General features: G+C 37.4%; 2 protein-coding genes across 3 annotated transcripts; both read left to right on the forward strand.

Moving 5' to 3' along the window:
• Positions 1-1,188: 1,188 nt before the first annotated feature.
• On the forward strand, positions 1,189-5,252 carry LOC110910252 (BTB/POZ and MATH domain-containing protein 2). Of its 2 annotated transcripts, XM_022154945.2 has the most exons (5): positions 1,271-1,647; positions 1,745-2,300; positions 3,325-3,673; positions 4,057-4,333; positions 4,521-5,252. In XM_022154945.2, the coding sequence occupies exons 2-5, from the start codon at positions 1,885-1,887 to the stop codon at positions 4,697-4,699; spliced, it is 1,221 nt and encodes a 406-aa protein (XP_022010637.1). In that variant the 5' UTR covers positions 1,271-1,647; positions 1,745-1,884; the 3' UTR covers positions 4,700-5,252. The 2 variants fall into 2 exon arrangements, with proteins under 2 accessions (XP_022010636.1, XP_022010637.1); XM_022154944.2 differs by having other exon boundaries at positions 1,189-2,300.
• An 8,566-nt stretch (positions 5,253-13,818) lies between these two features.
• LOC110910253 (sm-like protein LSM2) lies at positions 13,819-18,300 on the forward strand. Its single transcript, XM_022154946.2, has 3 exons — positions 13,819-13,906; positions 14,008-14,166; positions 18,074-18,300. Exons 1-3 carry the CDS (start codon positions 13,904-13,906, stop codon positions 18,191-18,193), a joined length of 282 nt encoding a protein of 93 aa, XP_022010638.1. The 5' UTR covers positions 13,819-13,903; the 3' UTR covers positions 18,194-18,300.
• The last annotated feature ends 1,748 nt before the right edge of the window (positions 18,301-20,048 follow it).

Raw genomic sequence — 20,048 nt, forward strand, 5'->3', positions numbered from 1 at the left:
GTCAAAGTGGCATTTACAAAGTTTATAAAAAAGTGAAGTGGTTAAAAATTGCATTCCTAAACCTCTAAGGTTTAAATTGAATTAAGGAGGTAAAAGAGTCTAGATTTGGTTTTGATGATGGGTTTAGAGAATAACAATATGTATGTTAGTAAATCATATTTTAACTTATTGTGTAACTAGTAAGAATTAAAAAAATTATATAAGAATTAGAATGATAATAAAAAAGTGTTTTTGAAAATATACCTGATACCCAACATATATTCAACGAGTATTAAACTAGGTATGATATATAATTTTACAACCGAATATAAATTTGAGATTATCAATACCGACTCAAATCTTAGGCTATAAGAAGTGGTTTTGCTCCATCTTTCAGGATGCCACGTTAACAGCCACGTCATCACAGGGTGGGATGATGACCCAAATATTGGAGCAAGGGAGTGGTGGATAACCATCCCCTTTTTTATTTTTTTATTTTTTGGTTTATTAAATTACAATAAATATAAAAACAAAATTAGATTAAAATACTAGAATTAAAATAACTAGATTTTAAATAACATTACATAACTAAAAATGTAAAATGTTAAAAACAACTAACTAAAAATTTAAATAACTAGAAACGACTCGATGTCTAGGCCTATTTTTTGCTATCTCGTCTTTCATTTTTTGCAAAACGTGGTGGTCTTTTTCTGGATACAACTACATGTCGGATTGTTTGGGTTTCGATTCGGGTTGAATGGATCCATAAATTAGAAAATTTGGTGAAAGAATTTTATAAGAGGTTGGGTTTTGTAGAGATGATTTTTAAAAAATATAGAGAGATTAGGAGAAGTGGTGTAAATAAAAATAGGGTGGAATGGTGTTTACAAATTAAAAAAAGGGTTTATTTTTTTATTTTTTTTAAACCACCAACGTTCAAATCTACAACGGTCACCCTCTTTCCAATGTTCACATCGCTCCGTCTTCATCATCCTTTTGATGCCGCCTATACCACGCCGCTCCAATGCTGGGGCAACCCGGAGTGGTGTTGTCGGCCCATCTTGGGGCATGCCGGCCCTATGCCGCCACCACTCTAACTCATAAGTAACAAATCGAAAGAACTTCTCAAAATGGTGTAATTGTGTAAAGAAAAAGACCAAACTACCCTTAGACACGCAGGCACCATACATATCCACCCGTTAAATCCATGCGTACGGCCGCACCTTCTAGAACCCAATTATCGTCGGCCAAGTAATTTCTATATAAACACGCAATTAAACCCATTTTTTTCAGTCTATTTCCAATTTGGGCACCTTTTGGTTATCGAACAAAAGTTGCTCGTAACCCTAACCCTAGATCTCCTCAATTCAACAAAATTCGTTCGATTCGTCTGGTTTTCCGAGACTCCGGTTGCAAGATTTCTGAAACTCGGAGCTATTTTGTTCTGATTCGTCGAGTTTGTGTAATTGTGTATAAACCCTAAGATCCTGATTTGATCACCGATTTCAGCTTTCTTGAATCTCACCGGTTAATTTCGTACGATTCGATTGGTTTTCAGAGAATCCGGTTGGAGATTTTGTTAAATCTGGAGCTCTTTCGTCTTAATTTGGTGTATAAACCCTAAGATCTTAATCTGATCGCCGATTTCCGTTTTCTTGAATCTCACAGGTTAGATTCGTAAGATTCGATTGGTTTTCAGATAATTCAATTGAAAATTTTGTGAAATCTGAAGCGTTTTCGTCTTAATTTGGTGTATTAACCCTAGGATCCTAAACTGATCACCGATTTCAGTTTTCTTGAGTCTCAACGGTCAGATTTCTACTATTTGACCGGTTTTGAGAGAATTCGATAGGAAATTTGCGAAATCCGGAGGTATTTTGTGTTAAATTTGGTGTATAATTGAGGATGGGAAGAGTTTGCATTGAAACAGTGGGGACATCTTCGTCGTCGTCATCACAGCCCACGGTGATATCGACGTCGACATCGGTCACCGAGACAGTGAATGGAGAACATGATTTCAGAATTTCGGGTTACTCACTGTCAAAAGGGATTGGGATTGGGAAGTATGTAGCGTCTGATACGTTTACGGTTGGTGGTTATTCATGGGCGATTTATTTCTACCCTGATGGAAAAAGCGTCGAGGATAATGCAACGTATGTCTCGTTGTTCATCGCGTTAGCTAGCGAAGGGACGGATGTTAGGGCGCTTTTTGAGTTGACGCTTTTGGATCAGAGTGGTCGAGAGAGGCATAAAGTTCATAGCCATTTTGGGCGAGCGTTAGAGAGCGGACCATACACTCTGAAATACAAGGGTAGCATGTGGTAAGCTAAGCTCTGTTCTTGTTATATATTAATTATTGATAATGCTTATCTTGCTGAAATGTTTGTTATGGTTGTCTGTATCTATTTGATTGATAATTATGATTGCCCATATCTTGCTGAAATGTTTGTCATATTAAACACACATCTAAACACCCTCAGTTGAATTTAAATAGTTTAATGGGATGGTAATTTGCTTGGTTGTTTATTGTATAGCATATGACATCCCTAATCATCCACATGTAAATTATAGGGTAGTTTTTTTTTTATTTGCACAGTTGCGTTTAGGTTTGATAATCTTGAATGCGTTGGTGGTTGAATTTACTTGACTAGTTGACTCCATTTGTGTTCTTCAATGGCCATATAATGTTGTTGAGGATGGTAAGAGCATCCACAATAGTCAGTTTTGGGGGTTATTTTAGGAGAGGGGATGATATGGAGGCTAGAGGGCGAGGGCATGATGGACGTCCTTGTGCAAAAACGCCCAAGAATGGGTTTCGTGAGTGAATCCTATTGTGGATGATCTTAGTGATGCTTGTTTGTTTGGTTTTGTGTGGAATGTGGTCATGAAAGGCATGGGCGCAGCTTCCTTGGGGCGGGACACCCCCCCCCCCCCCCTCCCCCCGAACTTTTCAACGCGTAGTGTTATGAACATGACACTGTCTTAATTTGTATGATTATTTAATCAGATCTGCTGTCTGCATGCTATAATTTATAGGTGGCAATTTCAACTGTATAGTTATGAATGTGTCCATGACCATGTGGGTCGTGTTGCATCTGTAACGGGTCAAATTGGCTAAATAAATAGGCAGTTACAAAGGAAAGACGTCAAATGCGTTCAACATTAGTTAAAGACCTTCCAAAGTATTCTAAGCGGGTCGAAAGTTGTCCAAAGGGTGTTTTTAGTGCACTAAACATTCTATATCTATTGATTCAAAAAATTATATTCTTATTGAAACAGTATACATTTCATAACGATATTTGAAACAGTTTCTTATCATTGTTTTTTGCTTGTGGCGTGCAACAGGGGTTATAAACGGTTTTTCAAAAGATCTACATTAGAGACATCAGACTATCTGAAAGATGATTGTCTTCAGATTCATTGCTGTGTCGGCGTTGTCGGGTCTCGAATGGAAGGCCCCAAGACATACTCTATCCATGTGCCACCTTCAGATATCGGTCAACATTTTGGTCAACTTCTTGAATCTGGAAAGGGAACTGATGTTTCTTTTGATGTAAAAGGTGAAACTTTTCTTGCTCATAAATTGGTACTTGCGGCCCGCTCACCGGTTTTCCGGGCCCAACTCTTTGGTCCAATGAGAGATCAAAATAGCACGTGTATCAAGATTGAAGACATCGAGCCCCCTGTCTTTAAGGTATGTATATCTAAGAGTAAAGTACACGGATGGTCCCTGTGGTTAACCAAAAATTTGGATTTAGTCCCTAGCTTTTTTAAAGTACACGGATGGTCCCTGTGGTTAACCAAAAATTTGGATTTAGTCCCTAGCTTTTTTAAAGTACATGGATGGTCCCTGTGATTTGCACTTTGTAACACATTTAGTACCCAACTTTTGCTAAAAGTACATGGATGATCCATGTGGTATGCACTTTGTAACGTATTTATTCACTAAACGCTGGGGACTAATGTGTTACAAAGTGCAAACCACGGGGACCATCCATGTACTTTACTCTAAATCTAAGCTTACCAATTTGCCCGTTTGACTTGTTTGACCTTGCTTACACAATTTGTGGTTTGCAGGCATTGCTTCATTATATGTATTGGGATAGTTTACCCGACATGGAAGAACTAACTGGGCTCAACACCAAATGGGCTTCAACCTTGATGTTTCAGCATCTGCTTGCAGCTGCTGACCTGTACGGTTTAGATCGGCTAAAACTGATCTGTGAGACCAATCTTTGTCAAAATGTTGCTATAAACACGATTGCAACCACATTAGCGTTAGCTGAACAACACCATTGTTTCCAGTTGAAAACCGTGTGTCTCAAGTTTGTTGCTTTGCCTGAAAATCTTAAAGGTAACTGCCATTTTATTGTTGTTTAATTTTTTTTAAGGGAATAAAAACAGACTTAACTTAATCTGGTTCATCCTAAAATTTGACCCGTTGAGCATGTTGGCCCATTACCAACCCCGTCGAATTGGAAACCGATGCTCTTAAATGTGTCATGAAGTCATGTTAAGTAATGTTGTTGCTTGTTTATCAGCTGTGATGCAGACCGATGGATTTGATTACCTGAAGGAAAGCTGTCCACGTGTCATGACGGAACTGTTGGAGTGTGTAGCAAGGATCAGTGAGCATGGTCCCACTATAGGTAAGCGTGCCAGTGAAGTTATAGTCGATGGTACTAATGTTCATGGTCGAAGGGTAAAACAAAGACTGTAATCTTCATATCTCCAACCCCCTTGTACCCCCCCCCCCCCCCCCTTCCTCCCTCTCCCCAACTCAACCCGAACACCTAAATAGAATAAAAAGAAGTTTTAACCTCCTAAAAGGCATCTTGCGATCCCAGCAACCCATGGACATCTCTATCAGCCACATTGGTGTTTTTCATCCAGACCCACGCCCATGTTCGTGGGCCCCCCTCCCAATACAGCTCTTATGCTCTCACGTTATTCGTTCATAGCCAGATGTGGACAAACATCTGTGATTGAAACCCGCTTAGTCCTTGGAAACTCGCTGCCAAGAGGGGGCCACTCGTGCTATGGACGTCTACTGTATATGGGGATAAGATGGAAAGATGAGGTGTATGTTCACAGGTGGTCTGGGGTTAGGAGGAAGTGTGTGTGTGTGTCTGTTTTTTTTTTTTATTTGGATGAATGTATATGACTCTATGTGTCATTGCCGTACTTTTCTTGTTTTTGAATCTTGTTTGTTAAAATCCATGTGAAAACATTTTGGTTGTGGTTATATTTAGTGAAGGTTTTCTGTGATTTAATTCTTGTGGGGAAATGTTTTGTCTGGTTCAATGTGATTTATACTTGTATAGACGCAACTTTTTAAACCATTCACAAGTTGACACGTGCATCAGGTAGCGATATAGGCTAACTTGTTGCCATGTGTGTGGTCAAGACCCCATTGGGGGATTATGTGACAAGTGGCAAAGTGTGTAAGAAAGTGGGGTTATGTAATTTGAGTGTATGGTGGCGCCATGGCATATGTGTGTGTGATTGTGAGAGAAGCTGCCGTTATGCTCATGACGGGGAACAAATTCAACAACTCATAGCGCTGAGGGGGGTGGTGTTCCCCGGCACTATGGGGCGCTATGGCATGGATGGAGCCTCTATAGCGTTCGACTACGCAAGGGCTCGTCATGATCGACTCGTTCTAGGACTCATCGGCTATCACTTGATAATGTTAATGGTATAAATCTTCATGAATAACTCGGATCATAAGTGTTAGGCTTAGATTAAAATAAATACACTCATCGAAATTAAAGCCCATTAATCATTTTAAACAATTAACTAATAAGCCCGGTAACCATTTAACCTAATAATAAATTATAAGCACGCCCATTTTTAACACTTCCAACTCTTGTTGATTAACGAACTAACATGAACATGAAGATTTTTTGCTGTTCGTGTTTGGTTAAAGTTAAATGAGCAAACATGATCATGTCTCTATGTGTGTTTGCTCGGTTCGTTTACAAGCCTATTAAAGGGTGTTTGGATCCTGGTTTTAAAAAGCATGTGGCGATCTGATGCGCATTGATTATAAATTTTATTTTGGGTAAAGTGATGCGCATTGATTATAAATTTTATTTTGGGTAAAGTGATGCGCATTGATTCCCATAGCCCGTGGGGGGTTTTTTCGTTACAAGATACTAAAAATTATTTATGTATACTATTTAACTTGTTAAGTTTTAAACACTAAAATATAAGACATCATCTCTAGTTAGATTTGTTTAACCGATGATCTAGTTTGTTTAAATACTTAAGCCCATTGCTCAGTCGATGGTTTGATTTGATCAATCATATTTGAAAAGCTCATACCAATTGCAATCACGGTCTAATTTGTATAAATAATGGTCAACTGTATAAGACGCCGCACCAGGCCACACATCATGTGATGCGCGCATTACAAAACCAAGATTTGGATGTTAATAATTGGTACTTGCTGCCCGCTTGCCGATTCTCAAAGCCCAATTCTTTGGTTCGATAAGAGATCAAAATAGCCAATGTATTAAGATTAAAGACATTGAGCATCCTGTTTTTAAGGTATGTATAATGGCTGATCTTTATTTTAGTTAGCATCAGAATGCAATTCATGATGGCAAAATTTGGAGTTGGTAACGGGTCAAATCGGGCAAATAGTTTTTGAATGGGTCAAGTTGAAGCATTTACTTTTAAAAAAATTGAGTTTGATGATTTAATAGTGTGTCAAATATGATAAGGAATATCATCTATATGTCCAACTTTTTATTTTTTATAATTCTTTTATACGTAGTTAATATGTCAGATATGATCACATGAACTTATGTCAATGTAACTTTTCATATATATTTTGAATACACCAATTTAGAAGGTTGTAAATATTTGAACATACTAATAGCCACATGTAAACCATTTGAAAAGAGTAAAGTATACGGATGATCACTGTGGTTTACCAAAATTTTGGATTTAGTCCCTAGTTTTCCAAAAGTACATGGATGGTCCCTATGGTTTGAAATTTGCAACACATTTAGTCCCGAGCCAACAAATCTAAAGGTTTCGGTAGGTCCAAATTAGAGGCTAAATGTGTTACAAAGTGCAAACTACAGGGACCATCCATGTACTTTTGGCAAAGTTGGGGACTAAATGTGTTACAAAGTGCAAACCACAAGGACCATACTTGTACTTTTAGGAAGCTAGGGACCAAATCCAAATTTTGGTAAACCACAAAGACCATCCATGTACTTTACTCAAACATTTTTCTTTATAGCAACTTTTCGATCTTACCAAGTTGGTTTAGGCGCAGCGCGAGGAGTGCACATTACATGCATGAGGTATTTGACCTTGTTTGACCTTGCTTACGGTATTTGTGGTTTGCAGGCATTGCTTCACTTTATGTACTGGGATAGTTTACCCAACATGGAAGAGCTAACCGGGCTCGACACCAAATGGACCTCAACTTTGATGTTTCAGCATCTGCTTGCAGCTGCTGACCTGTACGGTTTAGATCGTCTAAAACATATCTGTGAGACTAATCTATGTCAAAAGTGCTGCGATAAAATACGATTGCGACAACATCACCATTTGCTGAACAACACCATTATTTCTAGTTGAAAACCGTGTGTCTCAAATTCGTTGCTTTGCCTGAAAATCTCAAAGGTAAGTTCTATTGTGTTTTTTTATGTAGTATGAAAACGGGCCAAACAAGTTTATAATTAGAAGTGGCCCGTGTGATAACATGTGTGTATAGCATTATAAAGTGTGTTATTATATAAATGGATTATATTATGATAATTGCTGTTTTAATCATATTGAGTGTATTATTTATTTACAATACTAAGGATCCCATGACGGGTCAACAAGTGTGGCCCATTGCAAGTTTTGCAGCCCATACTCCTTCTTAGTTATGTGTTAGAAATCAGCCCTAAGGATTTATATATCCTGTTAAGTATATATTTTTTAAATATAAAAAAACAGACAAAGTTAAGTGGTCAACTCAACCCGGTTAATCCAAAAAATTGACCATCGACTATGTTGGCTTGTTAGCCCGTTAGACTGCGGGGTATGGGGCGGGAGTTTTGGCGTGGGTGGGCTGAAAACGCCCAAGCCACCACTCCGGGTGGGCATGGGTTTGGGCGTGGCCCCTTTTTCGTGGGTTTGAAGCCGGGCGTGGGGCGGGCTAGCAAGGTGACATGGCAGGCTCTCAATGGCTATGTGTCAACTCATGCCCCCAACCCAAGCTTCCAACTCAAGCCCCACCATACCCCATGGGCGTGAGTTTTTTTTTCCATTTTTTTCCCATTCCACGTGTCAACAAATGCCCCAACCCATGCCCCAACCCAAGCCCACCATACCCCACAGTCTTACCTCGTCCATGAATTTGGGCACCTATACTCTTTATGAGTCATGCAGTCATATGAAGAAATCAGCCCTAAGGATTTATACCTGAAGTGTAGGATCTGACCTTTAACCTTGCTTGGTCCTCGCGCGCAGCTTAGGTTTTACCTATTTAGTCAGCGCGGGGTCTGTAGGTTTGTCAGATTGATGTATTAGGAGTATGGTCTCGCGCGCGACCTGGTTGGTCTGCGCGGCTTTTTGAGACCATACCCCTTCAATGACAGAACTCTTGGAATGCGTAGCAAGGATAAGTGAACATGGTCCCATCATTAGTAAGCGTTGTTAGTCTAAATCGTGCAACGGGTCGTTTTTTGAAAGAAAGTAAAAAGGTGAGGGGTGAATCGTAATAGAGTATAAAGATAGGTTTATTTGTTTAGTATGTTTACTTGGTTTTTGGTAAGCTTTTATTTATCTTATTTAGTTTTCTAATTTGAGTCTCTCTAGTCTTTGTTAATCATGTATGTGTGATTGTGATTCTGGGTCAACAACTGGTATCAGAGCCGCTAGACTAATACCTATGATGAGTTCACAACAGCAGAAGCAAGGATCGCTTATCAGCAATAAACTGGTCTGATTAGCTTTGATCGAAGCTGCAACAAGGACTTTTCTGGTCGATATATTCGCAGCAAAACATCAAGTTTTCTGGATGACTTGACCGATTCCAGGCGAAAAAACCAACAAGCTAGTAGGTTGATATGTAATCTGAATGTTGACAGCAAGAAAAAGGCAAGTACATGAGAAGTGAACCCATGGCATTATAGCCTAGTGGTATCTTGGGGGTGGGATAAGGCTTATGACCATTAGGTCATGAGTTCGATTCCCACAAAGGGGGTTTTCACAGATTTATTGGGTTTCCTCCTGAATTGGTGTATAGGCATTATCGCCTAGTGGAGATGGATATGATCGGGTGGTTCTGCTGGTGGCACGATGATACTCCAGTGGTCCGTCAGTGATCCAAATTTGCCGTTCAAAAAAAAAAAAAAAAAATGAGAAGTGAATTGGAAGGTTAAAGATGGAAAAGAATGAAACACTGAATTTGGTATTTAGTTTACTTGGTTTTTGGCAAGGTTTTATTTAGTTTCCTAATTTAAGTCTAGTTAGGTACATTTGGGAGTAAGTTTGTTTTAGTTTAAACTAGTGTTAAGGTAAGCTTGCGCTTTGCAGTGGGGCAATGATTTTTTTCGCATAATGTGGTGGTGATTCAGTCGAGATTGTTTCAGTTTGCTACGTGACATGATTGTATCGTTCGTTATGGTATTCTCCACTTAGTCCCGCACTAATAATAATAATAATAATAATAATAATAATAATAATAATAATAATAATAATAATAATAATAGAAGGTGTAGAATTAAGGTAAATAACAAAGAAAAAAAGAAAAATAAAAATAAGTTAAAAATAAAGGGGAAAAAGTACAAAAAGATATGTAAAAAAAGAAAGGTAAAATTAGTAAAAAAGAAAGGTAAAAAAACTAAAAAGAATGAGTAAAATAAAAATAAGAAGTGGGAAGTAAAAAAAAAGGTATAAATATGAAAAATACGAGAGAGGTGAGATTGAACGTTCACCTCTTGGGTGAAAGGGGTGTTTGGGATTGCTGATTTTAGTGATTTATTGACTTTTTGAAAAGTTAAAAGTGTTTGGCATGAAATTGTTATGTGAAGAGAAAAGTCAATAAGTCATTCCATTATCAATAAGTCACTCCCAGTCTCCCAGTGGCGAAGCTTGAGATTTCCGACCGGGAGGTCGAAAACGTACACACCCAAAAATTTCTATAAAACGGGGACTTGAAAAAGTATATACCCAAAAATTTCTATACGAAAACTGCATACTCTCGACTACTGAGCGACAGGTCGGCCGCCCCCTCTCGCCTCTACTATCCTACGCCCTTGGTCACTCCATTATAAGTTATTAACTTTTTAAAAAAGTCATAAGTTGTTTTAAAAAGCTAAACGCCTAAATATATACAAAACAAAAAAAAAAGTCTAGAAATATATAAAAAGATGATAGACTTGGCATCCACCATTGGTTATAGACTTATTTTAGCACAATTACATTATTAGATGTTCCTTCAATTAATATAGGACTAATCGGGTTTCAAGTTTTTTTTTTGTTACGGGAATCCTATCTGTAACCCAACCCAAATAAAATTCGGGTTAATGGGTTTTGTGTTATTCAGTTTCGGGTTTATTCGGATCGGGTTAATCAGTATACAGATTTTTGAATACATGTTGCAATGGATATTTTATAATTTAACCTAATATTAATAATACAACATTTCATTCAAGTCCAGACATTAAACATACGTGTTACCTAAAAAAGGTCAAACACAATAACCACAAAACCGAACTAAAAATAAAACGTCAAATCATACTAACCAAACCGAATCTTTTTAGTCGCTCAAACAACCATCGAACACCGAAACAAAACATCATGTTCACAACAAAAAAACAAAAATATAGGAGGAACTCTAGAATTTCCTGTTATTATGTATGTATTAATATAATTGACATTTTTATGTAATCCGTCGGCTTACTCGACTCAACCCTATTAACACTCTTTAACTCAACTACCGACCCGAATACTATTTCCGAGTTTTGGGTTCCATCTTATTGAGATTTAGGTTAATCAAAGAACATTATAATCGTGTTCGGATAAATTTTAGAGAAAAATGCAATTTGCGTCCCTGTGGTATGTCCCAAACATCAACTTGAGCCCCTAAAAACAATTTTTTGCATTCTGAGCCCCTGTGGTATTCATTTCATAACAGTATGAGTCCCTGCCGTCAGTCTTCCGTCAGTTTGACCGTTTGCCAGTTGTGAAAAGTCCATAATACCCCCCACCCTTTAATATCTACACTTAAAGCAGCTCTCAACTCCCAATATCATCATCATCAACAGCTCGCTCTCAACTCCCAATATCATCATCATCAACAGCTCTCCTCTCCCAACTCCCAAGATCATCATCATCATCTTCATCGAAGAGATCAACAGATCATCTTCATCATCTTCATTGAACATCGAACAGATCAAGTTCATCTTCATCCTCATATTGGTCATTCGATGTGTTTATGTGTTTATATTGTGAAAAAACAGAGCGATGATTCTGGGTTTGATTTTGGGTTCCATTCGATGATTTTGGGTTACATTCGATGATTTGGGTTGATTTTGAAAAAACAGAGGGTTGATTTCATTCGATGTGTTTATGTGTTTATATTGTGAAAAAACAGAGCGTTGATTTTGGGTTCCATTCGATGTTTTTGGGTTTGATTTTGGGTTCCATTCGATGATTTTGGGTTGATTTTGAAAAACAGAGGGTTGATTTTGGGTTCCTCATTTTGAATGTGTTATTTGGGTAACAGTTATTGATTCGATGTGTTCCTCATTTTGATTGAATGTGTTCCTCATTTTGATTCGATGATAACAGTTATTTGGGTATGGATTTTTGGGTATGATTTGAATGTGTTATTTGGGGTTAGGGTTTAGGGTTGAATGGATTTTTGATTTGATTCTTGTGGGTTTAGGGTTGAATGGATTTTTTGGTTTGATTCTTGTTCAAAATGCATCAAAACAGAGTGTTGGTTTGAATGGATTAGGGTTTAGGGTAGCAATGTGTTTTGGTTTGAATGTGTTTTGTTTTGTTGTACAGAATGTGTTTTGGTTTGAATGTGTTTAGGGTTTAGGGTATCAACTGAGTATTAAGAACTGATCGGATGTACAGAATGTGTTTTGGTTTGAATGTGTTTAGGGTTTAGGGTATCAACAGAATGTGTTTTGGTTTGGTTTGTACAGATTCTTGTGGGTTTAGGGTTGAATGGATTTTTGGTTTGATTTTTGTTGTACAGAATGTGTTTGGGTTTAGGGTTGAATGGATTTTTGGTTTGATTTTTGTTGTACAGAGGGGCTGTTTGGCTAAGCTTATTTTTTTGACTTATTTACTTATTTGCTTAAATGAAAAGCAAATAAGTCATAATGGAATGACTTATTTACTTATTCCTCTCACATAATAAGCTAACCCAAACACCTTTTAACTTTTCAAAAAGTAAATAAGTAAATAAGTCACTAAAATAAGCTTAGCCAAACAGCCCCAGAATGTGTTTTGGTTTGAATGTGTTTTGTTGTACAGAATGGCTGCGGATGTAAAGATACGCAAAACACCAACTACGAAGGCGAGAACACTTGACAACCTCCTAGAAGATGGCGCGGTGCACATAAGGAAGTGATTGATATGAATGAATACAACCCCAGTGGCAGATACGTAATTAGCGAGCTCTGGAATTTCATATCTACCACTTGGGTTATATTCATTCATATGAATGAATATAACCCCAGTGGCAGATATGTAATTAGCGAGCTCTGGAATTTCATATCTGCCACTGGGGTTATATTCATTCATATCTGCTACATTCCGAAGTGCACCCGTCAGTAAAGATCCACAATTGCTTGTGGATCTTTGACGTTTTGTCTCTGTATTGTATGTTTCGGTCTTTTGTTATCGAGTCTGTACGTTACGGTCTTTTGTTATCGAGAATTTTATTATGAATGAATATAACCCAATTGCTTGTGGATCTTTGATATATATAGGATACATTTAATTATTATATTGCATTTATTTAAAAAGAGTTAATTATTAGATTGCATTTTTTAAAAAAATAAAAGAGCTAATTTAATTTGAATTATTAGATTTCTTAAGAAAAAAGCAAAAAATGAATTTAGGGGCTCAGGTTGATATTTCACTCATACCATAGGGACGCAAAGTGTTATTAATATATGTCAAAAGACGGTCTTACCCCTGCCTCAAACAGTCAAACTGACGGCAGGGACTTAAAGTGTTATGAATTTATAAGGTCAGAGGCTCAAACATCCAAAAATTTAATTTAGGGGCTCAGGTTGATGTTTAGGACATACCACAGGGACGCAAATTGCATTTTCCTCTAAATTTTATTTCAAGCACGGTACAGCCATCTGTATCTATTTATATCTATATCTGTTATCTATTTCTATATTTATATATATTGGTTATATAATATTAGAGTGAATTTCAAGGGTTGTCCTTTATCTTTATACCCATTTTCAGGCGCTGTCCTTTATGTTCAAAGCTGACGAGTTTTGTCCTTTATGTTTTCAAATCATACACGTTTTGTCCTTTAGGCTTAACCCAGTTAGTTCTTTCAGGTAAATTTGGTCATCTTATTTGCACATAAGGGCATTTTTGTCAATTCAAAATTGGTCTCTTCCACCCATCACCACCTGCCACCACCTGAATTGACAAAAATGTCCTCTATGTGCAAAACACATGACCAAATTTAACTGAAAAACTAACTGGGTTAGGCCTAAAAGACAAAACGTGTATGATTTGAAAAAATAAAGGACAAAACTTGTAAATTTTGAACATATAGTAAAGCGCCTAAGAACGAGTATAAAGATAAAGAACAATTCTAAATATTGAAATTGAAATTGATGGTATTATAAATTTAGTGACACTCTCATACGCTCTCCTCATTCTGTAACGTCACCTTAAAGCGGGAAAAAACAAACCCTAGAAAATGGTAAGACTACCGATCTGGAACAATCTTCGTTTTTACTTTCAAAAATCATCTTTTGCTATACATTCTTATGATGAATCTATGTCCGTGTTCAATTATTGCAGTTGTTCTTCTCGTACTTCAAGGATTTAGTGGGCCGAGAAGTCACAGTGGAACTGAAGAACGATCTGGCCATACAAGGAACTCTTCATTCGGTCGATCAGTACCTTAATATTAAGCTCGAGAACACCAGAGTTGTTGATCAAGAAAAGTATCCTCACATGGTATGGTTTTTTTATATTATTATTATTTTTTTAATTTAGGGTTTTGATTTGGTTTTATTAGGGCACTTGAATTTGAATTTTATTTCAGTTGTTGGTTTTATGATTTAATCTATGTTTTGAGTCCAAAGTTGGTGGTGTTTATTAGGGCTGTTCAAAAAGCCGGTGGCTCGGGGCTCTCGCTCGAAAAAAGTTCGAAAAATGCTCGGTTTGAAGTCAGCTCGGTTTTAAACGAGCTGGCTCGGATCGGTTTGTAAACGAGCCGAGCCTGAGCCAAGGTAGGTTCGATTCGTGGCTCGCTCGATAGTTGGCTCGTTTAAATTAAACCCCAAATTATATATGTTTGTATTCTAATCTGACATGGGATGAGCAGATTAGACATGATTTACTAGAGTTGCATCTTTCTGAGGACATGGTCCAAGATAGGACTCGTGGAGGCATAGGATTAGGGTTAAGGACTTTTAGAGGATATTGCAGTAAGGCCTTAGGTGTATTTTAGGGTCGTAGGTTTCTCTTATTCTTTAAGGGACCTTTCCAGCGATTGCCTCTTGTGTTTATGCCCAAATGATGTTGTATGCTATTATACATGATTTACATTATATTCTGTCACTTTGATCACTTTCTTGATATGTTTGACTTCTTATTTCTATATTCTTTGACTTGGTGTGTTGGTATGCTGTTTGTTTTCGAGCCGAGGGTCTCTCTGGAAGCAGCCTCTCTATCCCTATGGATAGAGGCAAGGTCTGTCTACATCCCACCCTCTCCAGACCCTATAAGTAGCTTTGCTATTTGTGGGATTTACTAGGTATGGTTGTTGTTGTTGTTATTTTTTATCGAAAGAAATAGATTGTTAAGCTACAGTCTTATGGTTTGATTTATAGAATCTTTTTTTGTTATGGTAAGTAACATAGAATCTTTTTTTGTTCGTTTGATTTATAGTTTGCACAAAATTACTATTCTATTAGCCTAAGTAATGTTTTATTTATTGTTTTTTGGTTTTATGTATATCATTATGTGTTAAAAATACAAAAATACAATCTTTTTAAACAAACGAGCCGGCTCGACGAGCCACGAGCTGGCTCGAGCTTTTGACGAGCCGAGCCCGAGCCCGAGCCCAACTTTCCAGTTCGTTAAGAAAAAATGAGCTGGCTCGGCTAGATCCGATTTTTAAACGAGCCGAGCCTGAGCTCACCCTGGTTCGGTTTGGCTCGGCTCGTTTACAGCCCTAGTGTTTATGGGATTTTTAGGATGTTTTGGAGTTAATATTGGCTATGCAGTTAATGCGGTAAAATATCAGATATCGATCAAGGATCGATATTTGAGATATAGGTTATCTCAATGAGATATCGGTAATTTTAATATAATGCAGAATTTATATATATATTGCAATTTAACACTAATGATTCAGTGATATATCGGTCCGGTGACCGATATTTGACACCAATATTTTACTAGGGGACCGATATCACCGATATATCACCGATATTAACTGCATAGAATATGGGGATAATTTTTATGTTGAATATTTCAGTTGGAAAAAAGCTAGGGTTTAGTTTAGAAGGTTAAAGTGTAGCTCATGCTGGTTGTGACACATTGGCTAAGGACAAGTGATGTGCGATAAGAAACGTGTGGCCTAATTCCTATAATACCACCATTGGGGTAACAAAAACAAAGCCTTGAACACATTGGTTTAAAAAGGCGCGTCTAATGGATGAATGAAGGTGGTTTGTAGTCTTGGTTTAAAAAAGCGTAGATGCAAGGCGCAAATCTCAGCGCCTTATGTAGTCTGAGGCGCAGGTTGTACAGAAAGCGCAGCTGACGCGCGGTTTTTTTGCTGAAAAATCCACTCTGAGGCGTGCGCTTCATGTGCATGACCCATTTTGTGCAGCAGATTGTTGTAAATCATGCTTTTCAGGCTGTACATGTATGTGATTTCAATATTAAAACATATATACAGCTTATTTGTGTCTAAATATCAGGTAAATGATCCTAGAAAACCTATACAATATATAAAAAAATTATAATCTCCTTGCGCCTCGCGTATGAAAAGCCCACCGCTTTTGCGCTATGCGCTTTGCGCCTCGGTTTTAGACCTTGTCGCTTTTGTGCGCTTCGCGCTTTTTAAAACCAAGTTTGTAGTTACTGTCTGTAGGAGGTTTATATGTAAAAACAGTCTAAGCGATGCATAAACTATGAAAAGTTTACTTGATGAATAGGTTTGTATGTAAAAGAGATGCGAGATGCAGTTTTTGGTTGTAAGTAAAACTTATTTGGTTGTACATAGACACATGCCACACTTACGTGATGCGCGCGCCTCGGATTTTGGGACCAAAACACTTTTTAAAATCAATGTGAACACTTGTGCAAAAAACAGTAGAAGAAATTATTAATAGTGTTCTATGCTGCTATCTTGGTTTGAGAAAGTGTGTGAGGCGGACAAAAACAATTAAGAGGTCTCAAGTGTGCAATTCGCCACAGGCGTTCGCTTTTGCGAATTTTAGAAAATAGGGTTTACCGAGGTGCTTCTTGATTCCTATGGTTTCATTTTAGAGCTGTGAGAAAAGAGGGGAGGACAGCTTCGTTGTCTGGTGGGTGTGAGTGTAAGACTACTACATAAAGATAAAATATGCGTGTGTACATAGAGATAATGACAAGTGGGTTTGAGTCTAGTCATTGTACATAGAGGACAGCTTAGTTGATTTGGAGTTTATTTTATCGGTTTGGTACTTTGAATGAGTCATAAAAACGGGTATAATGGATTTTTTTCTTTCTTTCTTTCTATCATATGTGGTGTGTGTGTTTCTTTTGAGACATGATTTTGGTAATGAATTTGTTTGTGGAGCTATATGCACTCGTGTTTGTGTTCTAGAGGTGGCAAAATAGTCGGGTCGGTCTTCGGGATGGTTGGCTAACAGCCTAAAATGGGCAATTTTTTGTTAAGCGTCGAAACTGAGTGGTCATGTTGAAAACGTGTCAAATATGATACCAAAAATTATACTATTTTAACATAAGTCTAATTCTATGAATAAATTTAGTTTTTATGCTTCAAAAACACACTTCGGGTGACTCTCGACAAGTCGACCCGTTTGACCCTTTCTAAGACCATGCGTAGTGGGCATTATTCACCCTTGGGCGTTTTGCGCCATGTGGCAGCCCAGTCAGCAATGGGGCATTATTGGGCGTTTTTTAAAATGGGTGTAGTGGGGATGTGGACATTGTGGAGCATTATGTTTGTAATAAAATTAAATAAAAAACATCAAAAAAATTTGATTGGTTTTCCAAAAATGGAAATGAATCTGATTGGTCAAACCTTGCCCCTTATAGCGTTATTTAGAACACGCCTGACCAAAAAATTGGCCAAACGCCCCCTTGGGCGCGGAGGTGCTGGCGTTATCCGGCGAGATTCCGGGCTAAAAACGCCCCGCTACGTTCGGTCTAAATCCTCTTCTTTTATAGCTAGTCGTATTAAAAGCTCTAAGTTTCATATTTTCGTCTTTTTAAATTCCATAATATCATGGTTACTCATTAAAAACACTAAAATGATAATAAGTTCCATAATAAATAAAATGCAATAAGTTAGTTATAACATTGTGTTTAACTAAGCAGGCGAATGCGAAAACAGTGTAATGACTCTCAGTAATTTCCGCACATATTCCCTTTATTTAGTGAAACTGGGTTGTTATAAGTTTATAACTTCTTTTTAAACAAACTACTAATGAATGTGTAAATATGATATTTTTGTGTTTTATCAGGGTAAATATGACATATTTGTTGTTAAACTTCCAAAATGTTATATATGAAACTTGACTCATTTCGTGAACGGGTTCAGAACCGCCGCCACCTCTATTTGTGTCTGTTAGCTCGTCTTCCGTAGAATTTTGCCATTCACTAATTATAAATGATATGGCAGCTGTCAGTGAGGAACTGCTTCATCAGAGGATCGGTAGTGAGATACGTGCAGTTACCACCAGACGGGGTTGATATCGACCTGCTCCATGATGCAACCAGAAGAGAAGCTCGAGGCGGTTAGAAATTACCAATCATAATTACAGTGTATTTTACAGCATTTCAACTGGATACTTGTGGACAACTTTAAACTTTGTTGCTGCAATATTTGAATTATTTTTGTGATTTCAACTACCCTTTCCCCGCCAACCCTACCCCACCCCACCCCCATGTTTGAGCTTGAGCTCATCTAAGCTTCGTAAGTAGTAGGGCTGTAAACGAACTGAACGAACATGAACCAGGTCTTGTTCGTGTTCGTTCGTTAAGTAAATAGTGTGTTAACAAACGGTTCATGAAAACTTACCGAACGGGATTTTCTGTTTGTGTTTGTTCATTAGGGAAATGAATGTGTTCACAAGCGGTTCACTAACACAGACGGGCACAAATAAAATCAGGGAAAGTGTCGGGCACAAATAAAATCAGCGAAAGCGTCGGAGGCTAGAGGTGGATGGCGAAGAGAGCATCGTTGGAACTTGAGGCTCCAATTATAGAAAAGAGGTCGATTGTATTCGTCGATGTGAATAATGAGAAGGAAAGGGAAGCGATGCATAAACAATACAGGAATATGGTTTCCTATTTTATTTGTTAGGGTAATAAAATAAAATAAATAAGAATTAAAGAATATAAAAAATAAAATAAAATAAATAAATGTACAAAAATATTTAATGAACAACATAAACAAATGGATATAAATAAGGGGGGACGGTATGATTGCGGGGAGGGGGGTTGCCGATGGGTGAATCATTTCCGGTGGTGGATTGATGAGTGGGGAGTAGGAGAGAAGGGGTGGAATCTCACCGAAGGTGAAGAAGAAGGGATGGAGGAGAGAGAGAGAGGGGAGAGAGGAGAGAGAGAATCAATCAAATTTTTTATTTTTTTAATTGAGTGGGGTTTGAATCATTAATAGTGTTTGAGTAGAAAATGGGGAGTGAAGGGGGGAGTTGACATGACATGAGATTATTGGGTAGAGAAAACTCAAACACCCTAAAGTGTTTGAATTATACCCTCCACCCTAAACATAAATAAACGAACGTTCACGAACACAACCGAATGAACGAGACCTCTGTTCGTGTTTGTTCAACTAACTAATCGAACGAAATTTCTTGTTCATGTTCGTTTATTTATTAAATGAACAAACGTAAACAAACTACCCGCCAAATGGTTTACGAACTGTTTGCTTAACGTTCGATTCATTTACAACAATATTCGTAAGTTTCTATAATATAGTTGTATGAGGTCCTTTTGTTTGGTCGGTTTAGGCCGAAAACATCCTAGTTGTATATTAAAACATTATTATAATTCATATGCTCTTCAATGGCCTTATTTAGATGATTAGTTAGCAAAGGTGTTTGGATAAACTTATGTTCCTCACGAGTAAAATCTAGTCGAGTTTATGGAATAACTTTAGCTTGGTGTGAACTCGTTTGAGCTGAAGCTTGTACATAAAAAACGAGTTCTAATAATATACAAGACAAGCTCAAGATTGTAAAGGCTTGTTTTGAGTTTCATTGAATTTTTTAATATATACATATATAGAGGAAGGTTAACGTACATTACGGCTTAACGTACATCACGTACGACAGGTAATTACGGACGTTCATTTTAAAATCACGCACGTTATAACTCAAAAATCCAAAATCATGTATGTTGAAACACAATAATCACGCATATTGAAAACATTAATCACACATGTTATAGAACAAATCACGCACGTTGTCGTACGTGAAGTACGTTAAGCCTTAATGTACGATATACTTTTTCTATATATATATATATATGTGTGTGTGTGTTTTGTTAGTATGAATAAATTAAAATTTGCAACTGATGCTATTGTTGGTTTTATAATTGTTAAAGACTTGTTAAAATGGGCAACCTCAAAT

This window comes from Helianthus annuus, chromosome 15 (genome assembly GCF_002127325.2).
Source record: "Helianthus annuus cultivar XRQ/B chromosome 15, HanXRQr2.0-SUNRISE, whole genome shotgun sequence".
In the NCBI taxonomy this organism is placed as follows: domain Eukaryota; kingdom Viridiplantae; phylum Streptophyta; class Magnoliopsida; order Asterales; family Asteraceae; genus Helianthus; species Helianthus annuus.

Coding starts and splice junctions, on each gene's coding strand:
- LOC110910253 (XM_022154946.2), top strand. Junction 14,167..18,073: donor AAGAAAAGTATCCTCACATG/GTATGGTTTTTT, acceptor ATGATATGGCAG/CTGTCAGTGAGGAACTGCTT.
- LOC110910252 (XM_022154944.2), top strand. CDS start 1,885: ATGGGAAGAGTTTGCATTGAAACAGTGGGGACATCTTCGTCGTCGTCA. Junction 3,674..4,056: donor TCGAGCCCCCTGTCTTTAAG/GTATGTATATCT, acceptor TGTGGTTTGCAG/GCATTGCTTCATTATATGTA. Junction 4,334..4,520: donor TTTGCCTGAAAATCTTAAAG/GTAACTGCCATT, acceptor CTTGTTTATCAG/CTGTGATGCAGACCGATGGA.